A 21,849-nucleotide genomic window follows, 5' to 3' on the forward strand; every position below is an offset into this window, starting at 1 on the left:
CTATAAAAAGAAAGAAAAAAAAAAGATTCCATTGAGAACATCAGATTGGACGAAACGCCTTGGGGAGGAGGCTCTGTGTTGAAGTCATGCTGCTGCAGGACTCCAGGACAGCAGCGGCTCTCTATGTGAGTTGTACTGGTTTTTAATAACTTTTACCCAGATGATTTGCATAGAATTATTTATTTCAGGTACTTGTATAGCGCTATCAATTTATGCAGTGCTTCACACAGATATTGTACATTCACATCAGTCCCCGGCATCAAGGGGCGTACAATCTAAGGTCCCTAACCCTCAAGGGGCGTACAATCTAAGGTCCCTAACTCACATTCATACATACACATACTAGGGACGATTTAGACAGGATCCAATTAACCTCCCAGCATGTCTTTGGAGTGTGGGAGGAAACCGGATTATCCAGAGGAAACCCACACAGGCACAGGGAGAACATTGAATCTCCAGGCAGGTGGTGCCGGGGTAGGGTTTCTAACCAACGACCAGAGTACTACCAGGAGGAACTGCTAACCACTTGGCCACTCTGCTGCCCCCATATATCCAACATTACAATATATACTACACTATGGCTGCTATCCATTGACTCCATTGATGAGTACAGTTGAGACCGGACTTTGGACACTGCTGAAGGAAGATGACCTGGGATCGATGAAGAGACGGCCTCGGATGAACTTGATTTGAGTTCTGAGCTGTAGTTGCTACGTGTATTATAGCATCTCCTTTTCATGAGTGTTCAATTTGTAAGGTGCTGGCTGGAAGATCCATACACAGAGCAATTAAAGTGTTACTAAACCCCAGACCGCGCATTCACTATATCCGCTCTCCCCGGACCGCGCATTCACTATATCCGCTCTCCCCGGACCGCGCATTCACTATATCCGCTCTCCCCGGACCCCGCATTCACTATATCCGCTCTCCCCGGACCCCGCATTCACTATATCCGCTCTCCCCGGACCGCGCATTCACTATATCCGCTCTCCCCGGACCCCGCATTCACTATATCCGCTCTCCCCGGACCCCGCATTCACTATATCCGCCCTCCCCGGACCCTGCATTCACTATATCCGCTCTCCCCGGACCCCGCATTCACTATATCCGCTCTCCCCGGACCCCGCATTCACTATATCCGCTCTCCCCGGACCCCGCATTCACTATATCCGCTCTCCCAGGACCCCGCATTCACTATATCCGCTCTCCCTGGGCCTCGCATTCCCTATATCCGCTCTCCCCGGACCCCGCATTCACTATATCCGCTCTCCCCAGACCCTGCATTCACTATATCCGCTCTCCCCGTACCCCGAATTCACTATATCCGCTCTCCCCGGACCCCGCATTCACTATATCCGCTCTCCCCGGACCCCGCATTCACTATATCCGCTCTCCCCGGACCCCGCATTCACTATATCGGGTCTCCCCGGACCCCGCATTCACTATATCGGGTCTCCCCGGACCCCGCATTCACTATATCGGGTCTCCCCGGACCCCGCATTCACTATATCGGGTCTCCCCGGACCCCGCATTCACTATATCGGGTCTCCCCGGACCCCGCATTCACTATATCGGGTCTCCCCGGACCCCGCATTCACTATATCGGGTCTCCCCGGACCCCGCATTCACTATATCCGCTCTCTCCGGACCCCGCATTCACTATATCCGCTCTCCCCGGAACCCACACTCACTATATCCGCTCTCCCTGGACCCCGCACTCACTATATCCGCTCTCCCCGGACCCCGCATTCACTATATCCGCTCTCCCTGGACCCCGCACTCACTATATCCGCTCTCCCCGGACCCCGCATTCACTATATCTGGTCTCCCACAGTACACAGAACTGCGATTACTTTAGTAAATATAAAACTGCTAATTACCTTGTCTCCTCAGCTGTATATAGCAGTCTTGTGACTTCTATCAGTGTCCAGCTGAGCACTGGTTAAAGCTTGTAGGAGTGTTCATTCTTTTTTAACTGTCCTATGAGGCTGCATAACCCCTGATCCTCTGTGTGGACATTGCTGATTGTCCCTGTGCTGATCACATTCACTATCCCAAAGTAAATAAAAAAAAATTAAAAAAAAACTATTCATACACACCAAACTGAGCTTGTGCAGTGTCTCCTAAAGCTCTGTACTATCATCAGATGGACTGGGGACAATAGAAGGGGAGGATTAGAGAAGTCAGGATCAAACCTTTTTACACAATGCAGATGATTAGGTTCCACTGAGTATACCCAGCATGCTTTGCTGCATCTACAGACTGATTTTGCTGTTGTGGGTTCAGTAACACTTAATACTGTGTGTTGGAGGAGATCAAGACCTGGAGGAGGCATTTGATATTTTGTATTAGTGGAGGATTTGTGATGTTGGAACTGTTTTTTGGACACTTATTTAAATAAGGAAGAAGTTTCAGAAAATTTGATACATTGTTGCACTTTATGTTATTGGTTTTCTTTTTTTCCCCCTTTTCATCATTTTGTTCACTTGGCGCTGCACAGGTTTATGTTTCGCTCCTCCGCACACGGACACAATAATCAATGGCTAATATAAAATTATACCCACGACTTGTGAGAAGGAAAACTCCAGGATCAGGATGCAGCAAAATGGAAGGAAACGACTCTTCTGATACTTTATAAATCAACCAATCTGAGACATCGTTATAGACCGGCTGCTGAACTGTTGTGTCACCTGACCTGGAAGTGTCATCAGGAAGGGTGCCCTTGTCTTCTAACGCCCATCTCCGAATCCTGCGATCCGATTGTGACCTCATCTCATTATGGCAAACATACACACAGACCGACGCACGTCCCGTACACACACACAGACCGACGCACGTCCCGTACACACACACAGACCGACGCACGTCCCATACACACACACACACAGACCGACGCACGTCCCATACACACACACACACAGACCGACGCACGTCCCGTACACACACAGACCGACGCACGTCCCGTACACACACACAGACCGACGCACGTCCCGTACACACACACACACACAGACCGACGCACGTCCCGTACACACACACAGACCGACGCACGTCCCGTACACACACACAGACCGACGCACGTCCCTTACACACACACACAGACCGACGCACGTCCCGTACACACACACAGACCGACGCACTTCCCCGTACACACACACAGACCGACGCACTTCCCGTACACACACAGACCGACGCACGTCCCGTACACACACACAGACCGACGCACTTCCCGTACACACAGACCGACGCACGTCCCGTACGCACGCACACAGACCGACGCACGTCCCGTACGCACGCACGCACACAGACCGACGCACGTCCCGTACACACACACAGACCGACGCACGTCCCGTACACACACACACAGACCGACGCACGTCCCGTACACACACACAGACCGACGCACTTCCCGTACACACACACACACAGACCGACGCATTTCCCGTACACACACAGACCGACGCACGTCCCGTACACACACACAGACCGACGCACGTCCCGTACACACACACAGACCGACGTACGTCCCGTACACACACACAGACCGACGCACGTCCCGTACACACACACACAGACCGACGCACGTCCCGTACACACACACAGACCGACGCACGTCCCGTACACACACACACAGACCGACGCACTTCCCGTACACACAGACAGACCGACGCACGTCCCGTACACACACACACAGACCGACGCACTTCCCGTACACACAGATAGACCGACGCACGTCCCGTACACACACACACAGACCGACGCACGTCCCGTACGCACGCACACAGACCGACGCACGTCCCGTACGCACACACACACACAGACCGACGCACGTCCCGTACACACACACAGACCGACGCACGTCCCGTACACACACACACACACAGACCGACGCACGTCCCGTACGCACGCACACAGACCGACGCACGTCCCGTACGCACACACACACACAGACCGACGCACGTCCCGTACACACACACAGACCAACGCACGTCCCGTACACACACACACACACAGACCGACGCACGTCCCGTACACACACACAGACCGACGCACGTCCCGTACACACACACAGACCGACGCACGTCCCGTACACACACACACAGACCGACGCACGTCCCGTACACACACACACAGACCGACGCACTTCCCGTACACACACACACACAGACCGACGCATTTCCCGTACACACACAGACCGACGTACGTCCCGTACACACACACAGACCGACGCACGTCCCGTACACACACACACAGACCGACGCACGTCCCGTACACACACACACAGACCGACGCACGTCCCGTACACACACACAGACCGACGTACGTCCCGTACACACACACAGACCGACGCACGTCCCGTACACACACACAGACCGACGCACGTCCCGTACACACACACACAGACCGACGCACGTCCCGTACACACACACACAGACCGACGCACTTCCCGTACACACAGACAGACCGACGCACGTCCCGTACACACACACACAGACCGACGCACGTCCCGTACACACAGACAGACCGACGCACGTCCCGTACACACAGACAGACCGACGCACGTCCCGTACACACACACACAGACCGACGCACTTCCCGTACACACAGACAGACCGACGCACGTCCCGTACACACACACACAGACCGACGCACGTCCCGTACACACACACACACACAGACCGACGCACGTCCCGTACACACACACAGACCGACGCACGTCCCGTACACACACACAGACCGACGCACGTCCCGTACACACACACAGACCGACGCACGTCCCGTACACACACACAGACCGACGCACGTCCCGTACACACACACACAGACCGACGCACGTCCCGTACACACACACAGACTGACGCACGTCCCGTACACACACACACAGACCGACGCACGTCCCGTACACACACACAGACCGACGCACGTCCCGTACACACACACACAGACCGACGCACTTCCCGTACACACACACAGACCGACGCACGTCCCGTACACACACACAGACTGACGCATGTCCTGTACACACACACAGAGACGGACGCACGTCCCGTACACACACACAGACCGACGCATGTCCTGTACACACACACAGACCGACGCACGTCCCGTACACACACACAGACTGACGCATGTCCTGTACACACACACAGACTGACGCATGTCCTGTACATACACAGACGGATGCATGTCCTGTACACACACACACACAGACTGACGCATGTCCTGTACACACACACAGTTACCTTTCGATAGAAGTTTTCGGAACTTCTGTGTTGCGGTTAGCTGGTGTTCTGGGTTGTTTGAGAAGATCATTTCTATCATGTCAGCAGTGATGACCCCGCTCTGCAGAGACCACACAACACATCGCAATTATTATTATACAGGATTTACAGGCAGGTCCATACATATATATATATTTGAACACAGACACAATTTTAGTTTTTTTCAGGTAATTACCAAAACATATTCAAGCTATAGTTAGATAATGGATATTGGCTGAAAGTGCTCACTGTCAGGTGTAATTAGAGGGTATGTACATCCAAACTGGAGGAAGGGTTCAGGAATTACAGCTCTTAAGAGTAGCCACCCCCCCCCCTCCCTTTTCCAAGAGACCAAATGTAATTGGACAAATGAATAGAATCATAAATAAAATTTTAATTTGTAATATTTTGTTGAGAATCCTTTACTGGCAATGACTGCCTAAAGTCTGGAACCCATGGACATGACCAACGACTGCATTTCCTCCTTTCTGATGCTTTGCCTGAAGTCTGGAACCCATGGACATGACCAACGACTGCATTTCCTCCTTTCTGATGCTTCGCCTGAAGTCTGGAACCCATGGACATGACCAACAACTGGGTTTCCTCCTTTCTGATGCTTTGCCTGAAGTCTGGAACCCATGGACATGACCAAAGACTGCATTTCCTCCTTTCTGATGCTTTGCCTGAAGTCTTGGACCCATGGACATGACCAACGACTGCATTTCCTCCTTTCTGATGCTTTGCCTGAAGTCTGGAACCCATGGACATGACCAACGACTGGGTTTCCTCCTTTCTGATGCTTTGCCTGAAGTCTGGAACCCATGGACATGACCAACGACTGCATTTCCTCCTTTCTGATGCTTTGCCTGAAGTCTGGAACCCATGGACATGACCAACGACTGGGTTTACTCCTTTCTGATGCTTTGCCTGAAGTCTGGAACCCATGGACATTAATAAAGACTAGGTTTCCACCTTTCTGATGCTTTGCCTGAAGTCTGGAACCCATGGACATGACCAAAGACTGGGTTTCCTCCTTTCTGATGCTTTGCCAGGCTCTAACTGCAGCTGTCTTCAGTTGTTCTTTGTGGGACTTTTTGCCTTTAGTTTTGCCTTTAGCAAGTGAAATGCATGCTCAATGGGGTTGAGATCAGGTGATTGACTCGGCCATTGCAGAATATTCCACTTATTTTCCTTCAGAAGCTCCTGGGTTGCCTTTGCAGTGTGTTTTGGGTCATTGTCCATCTGTACTGTGAAGTGCCGTCCAATCAGCTTTGCTGCATTTGGCTGAATCTGGGCTGACAGTATATCTGTAAACACTGCAGAATTCATCCGGATGCTTCTGTCTTCTGTCACATCATCAATAACCACCAATGACCCAGTGCCACTGGAAGCCATGCATGCCCATGCCACCACACTGCCTCCGCCCATGCCACCACCCCGCCTCCGCCCATGCCACCACCCCGCCTCCGCCCATGCCACCACCCCGCCTCCGCCCATGCCACCACCCCGCCTCCGCCCATGCCACCACCCCGCCTCCGCCCATGCCACCACCCCGCCTCCGCCCATGTCATCACACTGCCTCCGCCCATGTCATCACACTGCCTCCGCCCATGTCATCACACTGCCTCCACCATGTTTTACAGATGACATTGTGTGCTGTGGATCATGAGCTGTTCCAAGCCTTCTCCACACTTTTTTCTTCCCGTCATTCTGGTACAGATTCATCTTCGTTTCATCCGTCCAAAGAATGCTTTTCCAGAACTGGTCCGGCTTTTTTAGATGTTTTTTGGCAAATTCTAATCTGGCTTTTCTATTCTTCAGGCTTATGAATGGTTTGCACCTTGTGGTGGACCCTCTGTATTTGCTCTCGTGAAGTCTTCTCTTGATTGTAGACTGACAATAATACGCCCACCTCCTGGAGAGTGTCCTTCACTTGTCTGGATGTTGTGAATGGGTTTTTCTTTACCACAGAGAGGATCCTGCGATCATCCACCACTGTTGTCTTCTGTGGACGTCCATGCCTTTTTATGTTGCTGAGCTCCCCAGTGCGTTCTTCTTTCCTCAGAACGGACTGTTGATTTGGCCACTCCTAATATTGCTGCGATGTCTCTGATGGATTGGTTTCATTTGTATGGACGGCTCCTATGAACGCATGATGGAGGTTCACAGCAATAGATTCCAAATGCAAATCCCGCACTTAGAATCAACTCCAGACCTTTTACCTGCTTAATTGATAAAGAAATAACGAAGGAGTAGCCCACACCTGGCCATGAAACATCTTTTGATTTAATTGTCCGATTACTTTTGGTCCCTTAAAAAAGGGGGGATGGCTACTCTTAAGAGCTGTAATTCTTAAACCCTTCCCCCAATTTGGATGTACATACCCTCAAATTACACCTGAGAGTGTGCACTTTCACCCCATATCCATTATATAACTAGAGCCCGAATAGGTTTTCGTAAATACCTGAAAAAACTAAAATTGTGCCCGTGTCCAAATATATATGGACCTAACTGTATATAGCGCCAACGGTTTACGCAGCGCCTTACAACATAAGGGCAGACAGTACATTTACAATACAAATGAATACAGGAGGATTCCGAGGGCCCGGCTCCACAGAGCTGACAATCTAAGAGGAAACAATGACATTTTTACAAGGCCTGTCAAGTAAACATTTTCTTTTTGGCTGTTCTCACTTCCCCGGTGTTTGCACTTACATTAGGTCAAAGTATTAACCTCTGAAATGTTATCAATATGTACTGTACTTTAAATTATCCATAGACAATGCTTCAAAAGCCTTTACAGGTCAGCTATACAGGAGGTCTGGTGCTAGAATTACTGCTCTCGCTCTGACGTTCGCGGTGATACCACACATGCGTGGTGCAGTCACTGTTTACATGTGTGTGCAAGACCTACGTGTGCATTTGCGCATTATCATGGGGGGATAGGGGACAATTAATTTTTTTTCATTTTTATTTACTTTATTTAAATGTATTTATTTTTTCTATGCTGTATTTTTTTAATATATATATATATATATATATATATATATATATATATATATATATATATTTTATTTATTTATTTTTTTTTTTAAATCAACTTTATTGCTATCACAGCTGTTGAAAAAATCCCTTGTGATAGCATTGACTGTGACAGGTCCTCTTTATGGAGAGATCTGGGGTCTATTAGACCCCAGGTTTGTCCTCAGGCCCCCAGAGCATCTCATCAAACTGAGACTGGTTTGATCAGATGCTGTACAAGTCGGTAATGGCTTGTCAACAAATCAAAACTGAAAGTGACAAAATTCTCATTGCTTCTGGTTTCTGAAACAAAAGGGGCTGGAACTTCAGTCAGATGGGAGAGCCTGGGTAATAGTGGAGGGATGATCCAGCTATAACCTTCTCAATATGAGTCCATATCTATATGTACAGTGTTACACAAGTGGATAATGTCCCTCTAAACAGTTTGGGCCAAGCTGGCCCAAATGAGCCATTTATTGCCTTACCAGGCCAAGCTGGCCCAAATGAGCCATTTACTGCCTTACCAGGCCAAGCTGGCCCAAATGAGCCATTTCCTGCATTACCAGGCCAAGCTGGCCCAAATGAGCCATTTCCTGCATTACCAGGCCAAGCTGGCCCAAATGAGCCATTTCCTGCATTACCAGGCCAAGCTGGCCCAAATGAGCCATTTCCTGCATTACCAGGCCAAGCTGGCCCAAATGAGCCATTTCCTGCATTACCAGGCCAAGCTGGCCCAAATGAGCCATTTCCTGCATTACCAGGCCAAGCTGGCCCAAATGAGCCATTTCCTGCATTACCAGGGCAAGCTGGCCCAAATGAGCCATTTCCTGCATCACCAGGCCAAGCTGGCCCAAATGAGCCATTTCCTGCATCACCAGGCCAAGCTGGCCCAAATGAGCCATTTACTGCATCACCAGGCCGAGCGGGCCCAAATGAGCCATTTCCTGCATCACCAGGCCGAGCGGGCCCAAATGAGCCATTTACTGCATTACCAGGCCATGCTGGCCCGCAAGAGCCATTTACTGCATCACCAGGCCGAGCGGGCCCAAATAAGCCATTTACTGCATTACCAGGCCAAGCTGGCCCTAATGAGCCATTTACTGCATTACCAGGCCAAGTTGGCCCAAATGAGCCATTTACTGCATTACCAGGCGCACTTGCTGGAGGTGCTGTATGAGGTGTATGTGACCTCATTCGACCACCTCTCCACCTCAGCCAATTAGTCTGGCCCCAAAAAAACTATTTAAAGCACAGGTGTCAAACACAAGGTCTGTGGGCTGAATCCGGCCCTTCAGGCCATTTCATGTGGCCCTTGCACCTCTCCTGCAAGTACCCCCTTTTTTCTCCGACCCCACCTTGTCTCAGCAATCAGCAGCAGAGAGGAGAATAGAACTCCTGTGCCAAATCCTGCACCTTTCAGTGCAGGACCCCCTCATCTCTGCCTCCCCTGGTCACAGCGTTCAGCAAAGGGAAGGGGGGGTGCTTGGGACATCTAGTCTTACAGATACAACAGGCCCTGTGAGGGCATCCATAATGCTGATATAGCCCGCGGTGAAATGGAGTCTGACACCCCCAATTTACCCGATTGAACCACTTCAAGTCTGGACACTTTCACCCCCTTCCCGTCCAGGCCAATTTTAAGCTTTCAGTGCTATCACACTTTGAATGACAATTGCGCGGTCATGCAACACTGTACCCATATGAATTTTTTAGCATTTTTTTGACACAGAAACTTATTTTGGTGGTATTTATTCACCGCTGGGATTTTTATTTTTTTGCTATATAAATGAAAAAGTACAACAAATTTTTTTTTTTTTTTTTTTTTTTTTTAAAAATAGTGACACTGTACTACTTGTGGGGGGTGATGAAGATTTTTTTCTTCTTTTTTTACACTGATTGCTTTTACACCCATAAAGGATGTAAAAGCAATCATTTCTCTTTCTCTCTGTCTGCATTCTTGCAGCCATTGAGAAATACTGTGTGAGCTCTGATTGGTCACAGCTTGTCACATGGTACAAGGCTGTTGTGAATAGCCCTGTACCATGTGACATCTGTGATCATTCACAGATTTCACAAATAGTTAGCAATGATGGGAGGAAGTGACATCTTGTTTACTACTGTTCCTGTGATCACTGATTGGCCAACCAGTGATCACATGATCGGGATCTCACACAGAGGTCCCGTACAGCGATCAGTGTTCCTCCGGACAAAGACCAACAATTTTGAGAAAAAGCTATATTTTTGACTTTTTGCTATTAAACATATTCAGTAAAAAAAATTTAAAAAAACAAATGGAGCTTTCTTTTGGTGTTATTTGATTGCCTGTGCGGTTTTATTTTTTTTTGCGCTATAAAAAAATAAAAAAAATAAAAAAAAAAAAAGATCGATAATTTTGAGGAAAAAAACCCAATATTTTTTACTTTTTGCTATTAAACATGTCCATTAAAATTTTTTTTAAAAAAATCAAATTTCGCCATAAATTTATGCCAAAATGTATTCTACTCCATGTCTTTCCTTAAAAAAAAAAAAATCCCAATTAATTGGTTTACATAAAAAGTACAGAGTTTACAAATGGCGGCATAAATACTGGGATTTTTTTTTTTTCCAAAATTTACTAGTAATGGCGGCGATCTAGCGGGACTGAGGCGGGCATTCTGACACTGGGGGGGACTAACTTGGTGTCAACGACATCCCCAGTGACACTAATACAGTGATAAGTGCTAAAAAAAAAAAAAAAAGCACTGACACTGTACTAAAGACACTTGGCACAGAGGGGTTAACAACTGGGGCGATCAAAGGGTTAACTGTGTGCTGTTTCACTTGCCATCCAAAACAGTGTGCAGGAGCCCACAGGAGAACTGTTTTGTTTACAAAAACAGTTCTCCCTGTCGGAAGATCCTCAGCAATCACTAAGCAGCAGCAAGTAATCACCGTTTGGGACTCGGTGATTGACAGCCGCGGGTGAGAATGGCGGCGCAGGTAGGACACGCGCCCCCTACCCGGAAATGCGAACTCATGTATATATACACGTGATTTTGCGCACCCGTGCCGCCCTGAAGCAGTATTTCTGCTATAGCACGGTAAGTAAGCGGTTAACATCTTCCACTATGTACAGGTTGCATTCTGGAAACTGGTAGATTATTGTTCAGCATTACATTTCGTGTCCAGGGACACCAAACACAGAGTATTTTGGATGGGTCTGTCACCCAGGAGGGTAGGAGACTGTCATCTCCTCTTTCGTATGTGCTAGCTTAGTCAAGTATGACCTTGATTTGTTCAGTATGATATTCCCCATTCAAATACACACTTAATATTAATGTGTCTTGGTCCTGTTGAATATTATGAATTGTGTGTGGATTTTGTGAAGTTGTGTATTGGGCAGAGGTCTTGGAGAGGTTGCGCCTCGTCTGGCTGTTTTCAGAGTAGACATTTTATGGTGTGTTATGTGTTCCTTGTGCTTTAATTGCCCATGTGTGACAGAACAGAAGGATTTTGTCATTGTTTTACAATAGGTCAGAGGGAAGTGTTCATCTGTAGAGTTTAAGATCAGTAGGATCTAGCAAACATCCTGCAGAACTCCGATTAGCTGTTTACAGCTCTGACCAATGCCTGTGTGCTGGTGTCTGCTGTCCCTAAATTGAAATAACAGTCTCTTCAAAAGTTAAAGCAAGGACTTACATAGACTGCAGGAGGAGGGAGGGGGGGGGGGGGGTTCCATGTGCCTAATGCGCACAACCATTACAGTCTGCCCATAGCAAGCAAGAGAACAGGTTCTCTTTATAGGAGGCACAATATGTGTTCTGTAGCCCCCTCCCCTGCCAAACCACCCCAATCTGCTGCTGGAGCGCCAAGGACAGCGCTGTGCTTACCGAAGCCATCTCCATGTTATTGATCTGTGATTCGTGAAGGTTTCCGTCGGCCATCCCTTCATCTTCAGGGGCCTCTTCTGCGTTTGCGACATTCCTTCGCTTGAACAGCTGGAAGAGAAAAAACAGTAGATGAGTGATTGGTGGCAACACAGCGGCACTCCGACTACTTTCACAGAAAAAAAAACAATTTTTTTCCCAATTATGAAAGATTTAAAGTGGAGCTGAACTCAAAAAGTGAAGATGGGATATCTTATCAGAAACATTTAGCAATATTTAAAGAAGTACACTGAAAGATTCATCTTTTGTCTTGAATTCTTCCTAAACATTAGCAATGCACTTCCTGTGCCTAGGCACTGCTGTTCTGTAGCCTCAAAGCTGTATACCTGCAGGGTGACAACTAAGGAACTGCTGCCTCCAGCTGCTAATCTTACCAGTTTTACTCGAGATCTGGTGATGTGACTTCTATGCTGCTCAATGTTCTCATTGCTGGAGAGGAAGCTGTACCTGAGGAGCTGCAGTGCAAGGATCTCCCTGCTTCATCCATTCTGTAGATCTGCACCTTTCCCACTGCTTCTTCACCACTATCCCACCAGTCATCAAAGAGGGCAGCTCTAACATAGCAAAGCAGAGCCCTCCTTCTACCAAGATGGCTGCCTCCACACAGAGAAAGTGCAGAACAAAGGCATGGTAAAGGCAATCATAGGGAAAGATCGTATGTAAGAAAAGTGCAGCTCTAAAAGGTATATACATATACGCCAAGGGAGATGACCGTTCAGCTGCCCATTACCCAGAAGGAGGAGAGTCCGTTAAGACGGCCCAGCTCATCCATCCCATCCCATGAAGGGGACCTCTGGTTTTATTGATTATATACGTATTGAAAGATACGCATCTGGTGAGTGCGTATTTTTACTATTTATCACCTCGCCACTGGAACATGAAGTCACTATCAACTCCTGTACCAATCACCTACCACGAACTGTCACCAATTTTATTACTATATTATTTTATATTTTATTACCAGACTGGAGTATATACCTTTCAGCGCTGCACTTTTCTTACATATGTATCTTATGAGGTTTTATTTTGGTTGCCTTTTATGTGCTACAGCTGCTACATCATTAAGCGCTCACTGATTCTATTTACTACTTACCTATATTTTTATTTTATTTATTTCAGGTACTTATATAGCGCTGTCAATTTCCGCAGCACTTTACATATATATTGTACATTCACATCAGTCCCCGCCCCCGAGGAACGTACAATCTAAGGTCCCTAACTCACATTCATACATACACATACTAGGGCCAATATAGACAGGAGCCAATTCACCTACCAGCATGTCTTTGGAGTGTGGAAGGAAACCCGTGTACCCGGAGGAAACCCACGCAGGCACAGGGAGAACATGCAAACTCCAGGCAGGAGGTGCCGTGGCTGGGACTCGAACCAACGACCCTAGTGCTGCCAGGTGGGAGTGCTAACCATTTAGCCACTGATCTTTCTATAGGGAAAGATCAGCTGTAGGGGGCCACAGGCAACGCTGGTAACTAGTCCTTAGTTCTTCAATCGCAGTTTTTTTTTTTGCGCGCAGCCTTCAAACTACAGGTCAGCTTTAACCCATTTGCAGCCAGAGCAGTTATTGCATACATTTACAAAATCATTTTAGGCCTGAAGATTACAAAAAAACGCCCCAAGATATTATATACTGTCTGAGCGCAAACACCCTAGAGAATAAAATAGCGTTAGTCCCAATTTTTAGGGTCACATGATATTACCAAAGGTCTAAGAAACGCCAAATTTCAGTAAAAAAATGCACAAGTGAATTTTAAGGCAAACAAACGTAATAAATCACCCACATTTTTTGGCAAAATATAAAAGACGAGGTTGCACCGAGTAACTAGATACCAAATCAAACCTTACATTTTTGTGCGCCTGTGAAATGGTGACAAACTTCAGTACCCTATAGTTTCTATAGGGGACGCTTCGAAAGCCCCCTATAGGTCATAAGTTAAGCCTTACATAGGCGGTCTTGTGCTAGAATTATTGCTCAGTCCGGTGTGTGCGGCATGTATTGCAATCAACGTTTTCACATGTAGGCACGTCCGATGCATGTGTTTATGTACATATGTGTGTATATTCTTCGATTGTAAGTTCCAAGGAGCAGGGCCCTCCTAACCCTCTTGTATTCAGGGGTGTATCTACCGTGAGGCAAACAAGGCGTTTGCCTAGGGCGGCAATTTTTAGGGGGCGGCATCGTCCCCCCTGGAAGAAGGGACCTTTTGAGCAGCGGCAAACAGCAGGAAGATCGATGTGGTGGGGCATGGGGGAGGCCAGTTGCAGAGCGACGGTTGTGCATCTCTCCCTCCAGCAGCTGATGAGCCAGGACCAGGGGACAGCCTGGAGCAGGGAGAGAAGTGGCAGAGAGGAAAGAGCCCGGAGGAGGTGAGCTGTGTTGTCTTCTGTGGGCTCTCCCTCCTGTCATCCATCCAGTACATTGCACACTGACAGATAGTATGGGACAGCAAATAAATAATATTTCATCATAAATCTTGGCCAAAATTTATTCCGTTATCTTTAGTTAAAAAAAAAAAAAAAAAACCCAAATTAGTTTATAACCAAAAATTATTTTTTAAAAACTTTTTACATTTTTATTTAATTTTTTTATATTTTTTATATTTTGTTTTTGTTAAAACATACTTTCACCCTAGCAGTACAGTGTCACCATGGTGACACTGTACAACTTGTGAGGGATGAAGATTTTTTTTTTTTTTACACCGATTGCTTTTACACCCATAAAGGCTGTAAAAGCAATCATTTCTCCTTCGCTCTAGCTGCATTCTTGCAGCCATTGAGAAGTGCTGTGTGAGCTGTGATTGGTCACAGATTGTTATATGGTACAAGGCTGTTGTGCATAGCCCTGTACCATGTGATCTCTGTGATCATTTATAGATTTCACACGTAGTAAACAATATCAGAAGTGACATCTTGCTTACTACTCTGCATGTAATCACTGATTGGCCAATCAGTGATCACATGATCGGGACCTCATACAGAGGTCCCGTACGACGATCGATGTTCCACTGTGTCCAGAGGACACAGCGGGTACCAGATCGCGGTGCTGCGCGCTCCCAGGGAGCGAGCACAGCTTGAAAATGCGGGCACCGTTTATGAACGGCAACCCGCCCCTGGACTGCCATTGTCCAGCCGTTTATATACAGCAGCCAGACAGCAAGTGGTTAAACACAATCCCAGGGACTGCAGCCACCAGATTGTGTGTAAACCCCCCCTGATATCAGGTCCATATGACGTACAGACCTGGCAGCGAAAGGGTTCAAGTCTTGTACACACAATGAGAATATCGGGCGAATGGTCATCCTGTTTTTTTTGGGTTTTTGGCATGCTGTTCTCATATTGAAAATGCAGATATTAGTCGCATGACCTGTCGTGATTGGCTCTCAACAGCTGTGTGCTAACAATCAGAATATTCCCCCGAAAGCAAACGTTCGATATTCTTATCGTGTGTACCAGGCTTTAGAGTGCTGTGAGATAAAACAAACAAGTCCAATAAAGGCCAATCTTCTAGTCGAACTAAGCTTTGCTCTGCCTAGTTTGTAAGGGCTTGTTTCTGCATTTCGACCCAGCTCTTTCCCAGTCTGTCTGCAGGGAAACAGTGGCAGGAACAGCTTCTAGTCCTCTGCTGCTGGTCACATGCTCACAATAAAAACAAACAAAAAAAAAAAAACAGCCTCTGGGATTAGAGAGTAAAAATAAATCATCAATAAACGGTTTTAAATTGACATACAAATATATATTTGATACCAAACCTTTATTGGCAATACCATGGTGTGGGCAGACTACGTTAGGCCCCTCCAGCCTCTGTCTTAGAATAACAGGGAGGTGAAGCCTCCATCAATCAAGATGTAATAACCCACCCCCTCCATTGTGTTTAGCTGGTCAGTGGGCATGGAGGAGGAGGAGAAGAAGGGAGGAAAGTGGGTTGTTATTTTCCACTGTGTAAACGCCCACATGTAGTCACATGGGCTGTTCAGATATGATAGGGAGGGAAAGCTCAGGGAAAAAATTACACTGAAAAAAGAGCATGTGCACTAGCTGCCAACACTGCTCTGCAAAATCCCCAACTGCATTGGGAACATGGACAGAAAGGGGTAAAAGAGAACAGCAGGATCAACCAGGTTTTTAGCAGAACACAAAAAAACAAATCCCATAGTAACCGAGTATGAACAGCATATAATAACATTGTTTTCAATGACGTGGGTTTAACCACTTGCCGTCCGGCCGCTGTATACTAATGGCCAGACGGTGGCAGTCAAGGGGCGGGTTGCCATTCATAAACGGCACCCACCATTTTGGACTGTGCGTGCTTCCTGGGAGCATGCAGCACTGTGATCCAGTGCCGCTGTATCCTCTGGACACAGTGGAACACTGATCGTCGTACGGGACCTCTGTGTGAGGTCCCGATCATGTGATCACTGAATGGTCAATCAGTGATCACATGCAGAGTAGTAAGCAAGATGTCACTTCTGACATCATTGCTTACTACATGTGAAATATGTGAATGATCACAGAGATCACATGGTACAGTGCTATTCACAACAGCCTTGTACCATGTGACAAGCTGAGACCAATCACAGGGGGTGGAAGCGCCCGGACTGGAAGGGGGGGAAAACGTCCGGACTGGAAGGGGGGGAAAACGTCCGGACTGGAAGGGGGGGAAAGCGCCCGGACTGGAAGGGGGGGAAAGCGCCCGGACTGGAAGGGGGGGAAAGCGCCCGGACTGGAAGGGGGGGAAAGCGCCCGGACTGGAAGGGGGGGAAAGCGCCCGGACTGGAAGGGGGGGAAAGCGCTCGGACTGGAAGGGGGGGAAAGCGCCCGGACTGGAAGGGGGGGAAAGCGCCCGGACTGGAAGGGGGGGAAAGCGCCCGGACTGGAAGGGGGGGAAAGCGCCCGGACTGGAAGGGGGGGAAAGTGTCCGGACTGGAAGGGGGGGAAAGTGTCCGGACTGGAAGGGGGGGAAAGCGTCCGGACTGGAAGGGGGGGAAAGCGTCCGGACTGGAAGGGGGGGAAAGCGTCCGGACTGGAAGGGGGGGAAAGCGTCCGGACTGGAAGGGGGGGAAAGTGTCCGGACTGGAAGGGGGTGAAAGTGCCTGGACTGGAAGGGGGTGAAAGTGTCCGGCCTGGAAGGGGGTGAAAGCGTCCGGACTGGAAGGGGGTGAAAGTGTCCGGACTGGAAGGGGGTGAAAGTGTCCGGACTGGAAGGGGGTGAAAGTGTCCGGACTGGAAGGGGGTGAAAGTGTCCGGACTGGAAGGGGGGGAAAGTGTCCGGACTGGAAGGGGGGGAAAGTGTCCGGACTGGAAGGGGGGGAAAGCGTCCGGACTGGAAGGGGGGGAAAGCGTCCGGACTGGAAGGGGGGGAAAGCGTCCGGACTGGAAGTGGTTAATGATATAACTATTTCCCACCCAGGTCAACTCTTACATTTCTCTTCCATAGAGAAATCGACATTTTGCTAGAAAATTACTTAGAAACCCCCAAACATTATATATATTTTTTTAATCGGAGTCCCTAGAGCAGGGGTGTCAAACTGACGGCTCTCCTGTAGTTGCGGAACTACGACTCCCATCATGCCTCTGTGTGGGAATCACGCTTGTAACGGTCAGCTTTACAATGCCTCATATCTACAACAGGTGGAGGGCTGCCAGTTTGACACCTGTGCCATAGAGAATAAAAAGATGGGTGTTTTTTATGTCACATGATATTTGAAAAGAAAAATATACTTTATTGAATGTCAGTGCACACAAACCCAACAGAATAACCATTTTTTGGTAAAATATAAAAGATGATGTTATGCTAAGTAAACAGATACCTACAGTGCCTTGAAAAAGTATTCATACCCCATTCGTCCCCGTGTGTCATGTGATCTCAGTATAAATCCAGCTGCTCTGTGAAGCCCTCAGAGGTTTGTTAGAGAACATTAGTGAACAAACAGCATCATGAAGGCCAAGGAACACACCAGACAGGTCAGGGATAAAGTTGTTAGGTGTAAAGCAGGGTTAGATTATAAAATAATATCTCGATCTTTGACCATCTCACGGAGCTCTGTGTTCAATCCATCATCCGAAAATAGAAGGAGTACGGCACAACTGCCAACCTACCAAGACATGGCCGTCCACCTAAACTGACCAGCCGGGCAAGGAGAGCATTCATCAGAGAAGCAGCCAAGAGGCCCATGGGAACTCTGGAGGAGCTGCAGAGATCACAGCTCAGGGGGGAGAATCTGTCCTCAGGACAACTATTAGTCGTGCACTCCACAAATCTGGCCTTTATGGAAGAGTGACAAGAAGGAAGCCATTGTTGGAGGAAAGCCATAAGAAGTCCTGTTTGCAGTTTGTGAGAAGCCATGTGGGGGACACAGCAAACATGTGGAAGAAGGGGCTCTGGTCAGAGGAGACCAAAATGGAATTTTCTGGATTAAAAGCAAAACACTATGTGTGGGGGAAAACTAACACTGCACATCAGCCTGAACACACCATCCCCACCGTGAAACATGGTGGTGGCAGCATCATGTGGTGGGGATGCTTTTCTTCAGCAGGGACAGGGAAGCTGGTCAGAGTTGATGGGAAGATGGATGGAGCCAAACACAGGGCAATCTTAGAGGAAAACCTGTTAGAGTCTGCAAAAGACTTGAGACCGAGGTGGAGGTTCCCCTTCCAGCAGGACAACGACCCGAAACATCCAGCCAAACCTACAATGGAATGGTTCCAATCAAAGCATCTTCATGTGTTAGAATGGCCCAGTCACAGTCCAGACCCAAATCCAATGGAGAATCTGTGGCCAGACCTGAAAATTGCTGTTCCCAGACGCTCTCCATCCAATCTGACAGCTTGAGCGATTCTGCAAAGAAGAATGGGCAGAAATGTCCCTCTCTAGATGTGCAAAGAGACATCCCCAAAAAGACTTGCAGCTGGAATGGCAGCCAAAGGGGGTCCTACAAAGTATTGACTCCGGGGGGCTGAATACAAATGCCGCCACACTTTTCACAGATTTATTGGTCACAAATGTTGAAAACCATTTCTCATATTCCTTCCACTTCACAATTATGTGCCACTTTGTGTCGGCCTATCCCATCCAATACCGATAGAACACATTGACGGTTTAGGTTGTAACATGACAACATGGGGAACATTTCAAGGGGTGTGAATACTTTAAGACACTGTAACATGTCACTCTTTAAAATTACGTATGCCCATGTAACGGCCTCAAACTATGATACCTAAAAATTTCTACAGGCAGCAATTCAAAAGCCTTCAGAGGTTACCAGTTTAGAATTACACAGGGGGTCTGGTGCTAGAATTCTCACTTTGATGTTCATTGTGATACATTGTGTGTGTGGTGTGATCATCGTTTACGTATGTGTGCGGGACCAACCTGCTGGGTTCACCTCTGCGTGCAAGTATGGTAGGGTGGGGGTGCCTCAAAAAAAAATATATAATTGTTTATTCAATGTATCTTGTTTGATTTTTTTATTTTCACACTGATTTTATATATATATGTATTTATAAATCACATTTATTGCTGTTACAGAGAACGTAAACGTCTCTTGCAACAATCGGCAGCAGTGACAGGTCCTCTTTACAGAGACATCTGGGGTCTATTAGACCCACAGATGTCTCCTCTGCCCCCAACAGCATCAGATCAGAAACATTGGCCAGTAAAGAGAAGACATAACCCAGAAGTGACAACATACAGTTGCAAGAAAAAGTATGTGAACCCCTTGGGATTACGTGGAGTTTTGCATGAATTGGGCATAAAATGTGCTCTGAACGTCATCTAAGTCACAACAATAGAACACAGTCTGCTGAACATAATACTACACAAACATTAGATGTTGCCATGGTTTAATTGCACATAACATGTAAACATTCACAGTGCAGGGAGGAAAAAGTATGTGAGGCCCTAGCTTAATGACTTCTCCCAGAGCTAATTGGAGCCAGGAGTGAGCCAACCTTGACTCCAATCAGTGTGATGATATTAGATGTGTTGCTGACACCTGTTTTGGGTTTACTGGTTTCAAGAAGCACTGTCTGATGTGAACCATGCCTCGCAGAAAAGAGCTCTCAGAAGACCTACCATCAAGAATTGTTGACTTGCATGAAGCTGGAAAGGGTTACAAAAGTGTCTCCAAAAGCCTTGATGTTCATGTGTCCACGGTAAGACAGACTGTCTACAAATGGAGAAAGTTTAGCACTGTTGCTACTCTCCCTAGGCGTGGTCGTCCTGTAAAAATGACTGCAAGAGCACAGCGCAGAATGCTGCATGAGGTAAAGAAGAATCCCAGAGTGTCAGCTAAAGACCTACAGAAATCTCTGGCACATGCTAACATTTTTGTTGACACATCTACAATAAGGAAAACATGAAACAAGAATGGAGTACATGGGAGGACACCACGGAGGAAGCCATTGCTGTCCAAAAAGAAGATTGCAGCACGTTTGAAGTTTGCAAAAGAGCACCTGGATGTTCCACAGCACTACTGGCAAAATATACTGTGGACAGATGAAACCAAGATTGAGTTGTTTGGGAAGAACACACAACACTATGTGTGGAGAAAAAAAGGCCCAGCACACCAACATCAAAACCTCATCCCCACTGTGAAACATGGCGGAGGGAGCATCATGGTTTGGGGCTGCTTTGCTGCCTCAGGGCTGGACGGATTGTTGTCATTGATGGGAAAATGAATTCCAGAGTTTATCAAGACATTTTGCAGGAAAACGTACGACCATCTGTCCGCCAACTGAAGCTCCGCAGAGGATGGGTGATGCAACAGGACAATGACCCAAAGCATACAAGTCATTCAACAAAACAATGGCTGCAACAGCACAGAATACGCCTTCTGGAGTGGCCCAGTCAGAGTCCTGACCTCAACCCCATTGAAATGCTGTGGCATGACCTTAAGAGAGAGATTCACACCAGACATCCCAAGAATATTGCTACACTGAAACAGTTTTGTGAAGAGGAGTGGTCCAAAATGACTCCAGATCGTTGTGCAGGTCTGATCTGCAACTACAGGAAACGTTTGGTTGAGGTTATTGCTGCCAAAGGAGGGTCAACCAGTTATTAAGTCCAAAGGTTCACATACTTTTTCCTCCCTGCACTGTGAATGTTTACATGTTATGTGCAATTAAACCATGGCAACATCTAATGTTTGTGTAGTATTATGTTCAGCAGACTGTGTTCTTCTATTGTTGTGACTTAGATGACGTTCAGAGCACATTTTATGCCCAATTCATGCAAAACTCCACGGAATCCCAAGGGGTTCACATACTTTTTCTTGCAACTGGACTTGTGTCTGGTTTTTACAACATTAGAGATGAGAAGGTCCCCAATGAGCTCTATTATAAACCTTGGGAACCGCTGGCTTCAGTGGCCATCTCCCCGTCGGGACGCGAGAGCCTGGAGAGGGTGATTAGCCACTAGGATGCCTATTACAGGAATCGCCAGACCTAAAAAAAACTATTCCGGGATGTCTGTAGCTGAAGGCACCATCCTGGTATAAACCTCTGAAGGTCCAGGACAACATATGGTGTCCTGCGGGTGGGAAGGGGTTAATTTTGGTAACGTGAACTAAACCCGCCTATCCTTTTACAGCCACAGAAGCTGCAATTGTAGCCTGTTTGATGTGCAATTG

General features: G+C 47.5%; 1 protein-coding gene across 1 annotated transcript in view; it reads right to left on the reverse strand.

Annotated features, from left to right (window-relative positions):
* Positions 1–21,849, reverse strand: part of LOC149456890 (importin subunit alpha-5-like) — a 117,679-nt gene that overhangs the window by 39,247 nt on the left and 56,583 nt on the right. Inside the window, 2 exon segments of the mRNA XM_089684317.1 lie at positions 5,244–5,343; positions 12,152–12,259. Coding sequence (XP_089540443.1) covers positions 5,244–5,343; positions 12,152–12,259 — 208 coding nt within the window.

Source organism: Staurois parvus, unplaced genomic scaffold (genome assembly GCF_062004578.1).
Source record: "Staurois parvus isolate SC_StPar_1 unplaced genomic scaffold, SC_StPar_1.0 ptg000345l, whole genome shotgun sequence".
NCBI lineage: Eukaryota > Metazoa > Chordata > Amphibia > Anura > Ranidae > Staurois > Staurois parvus.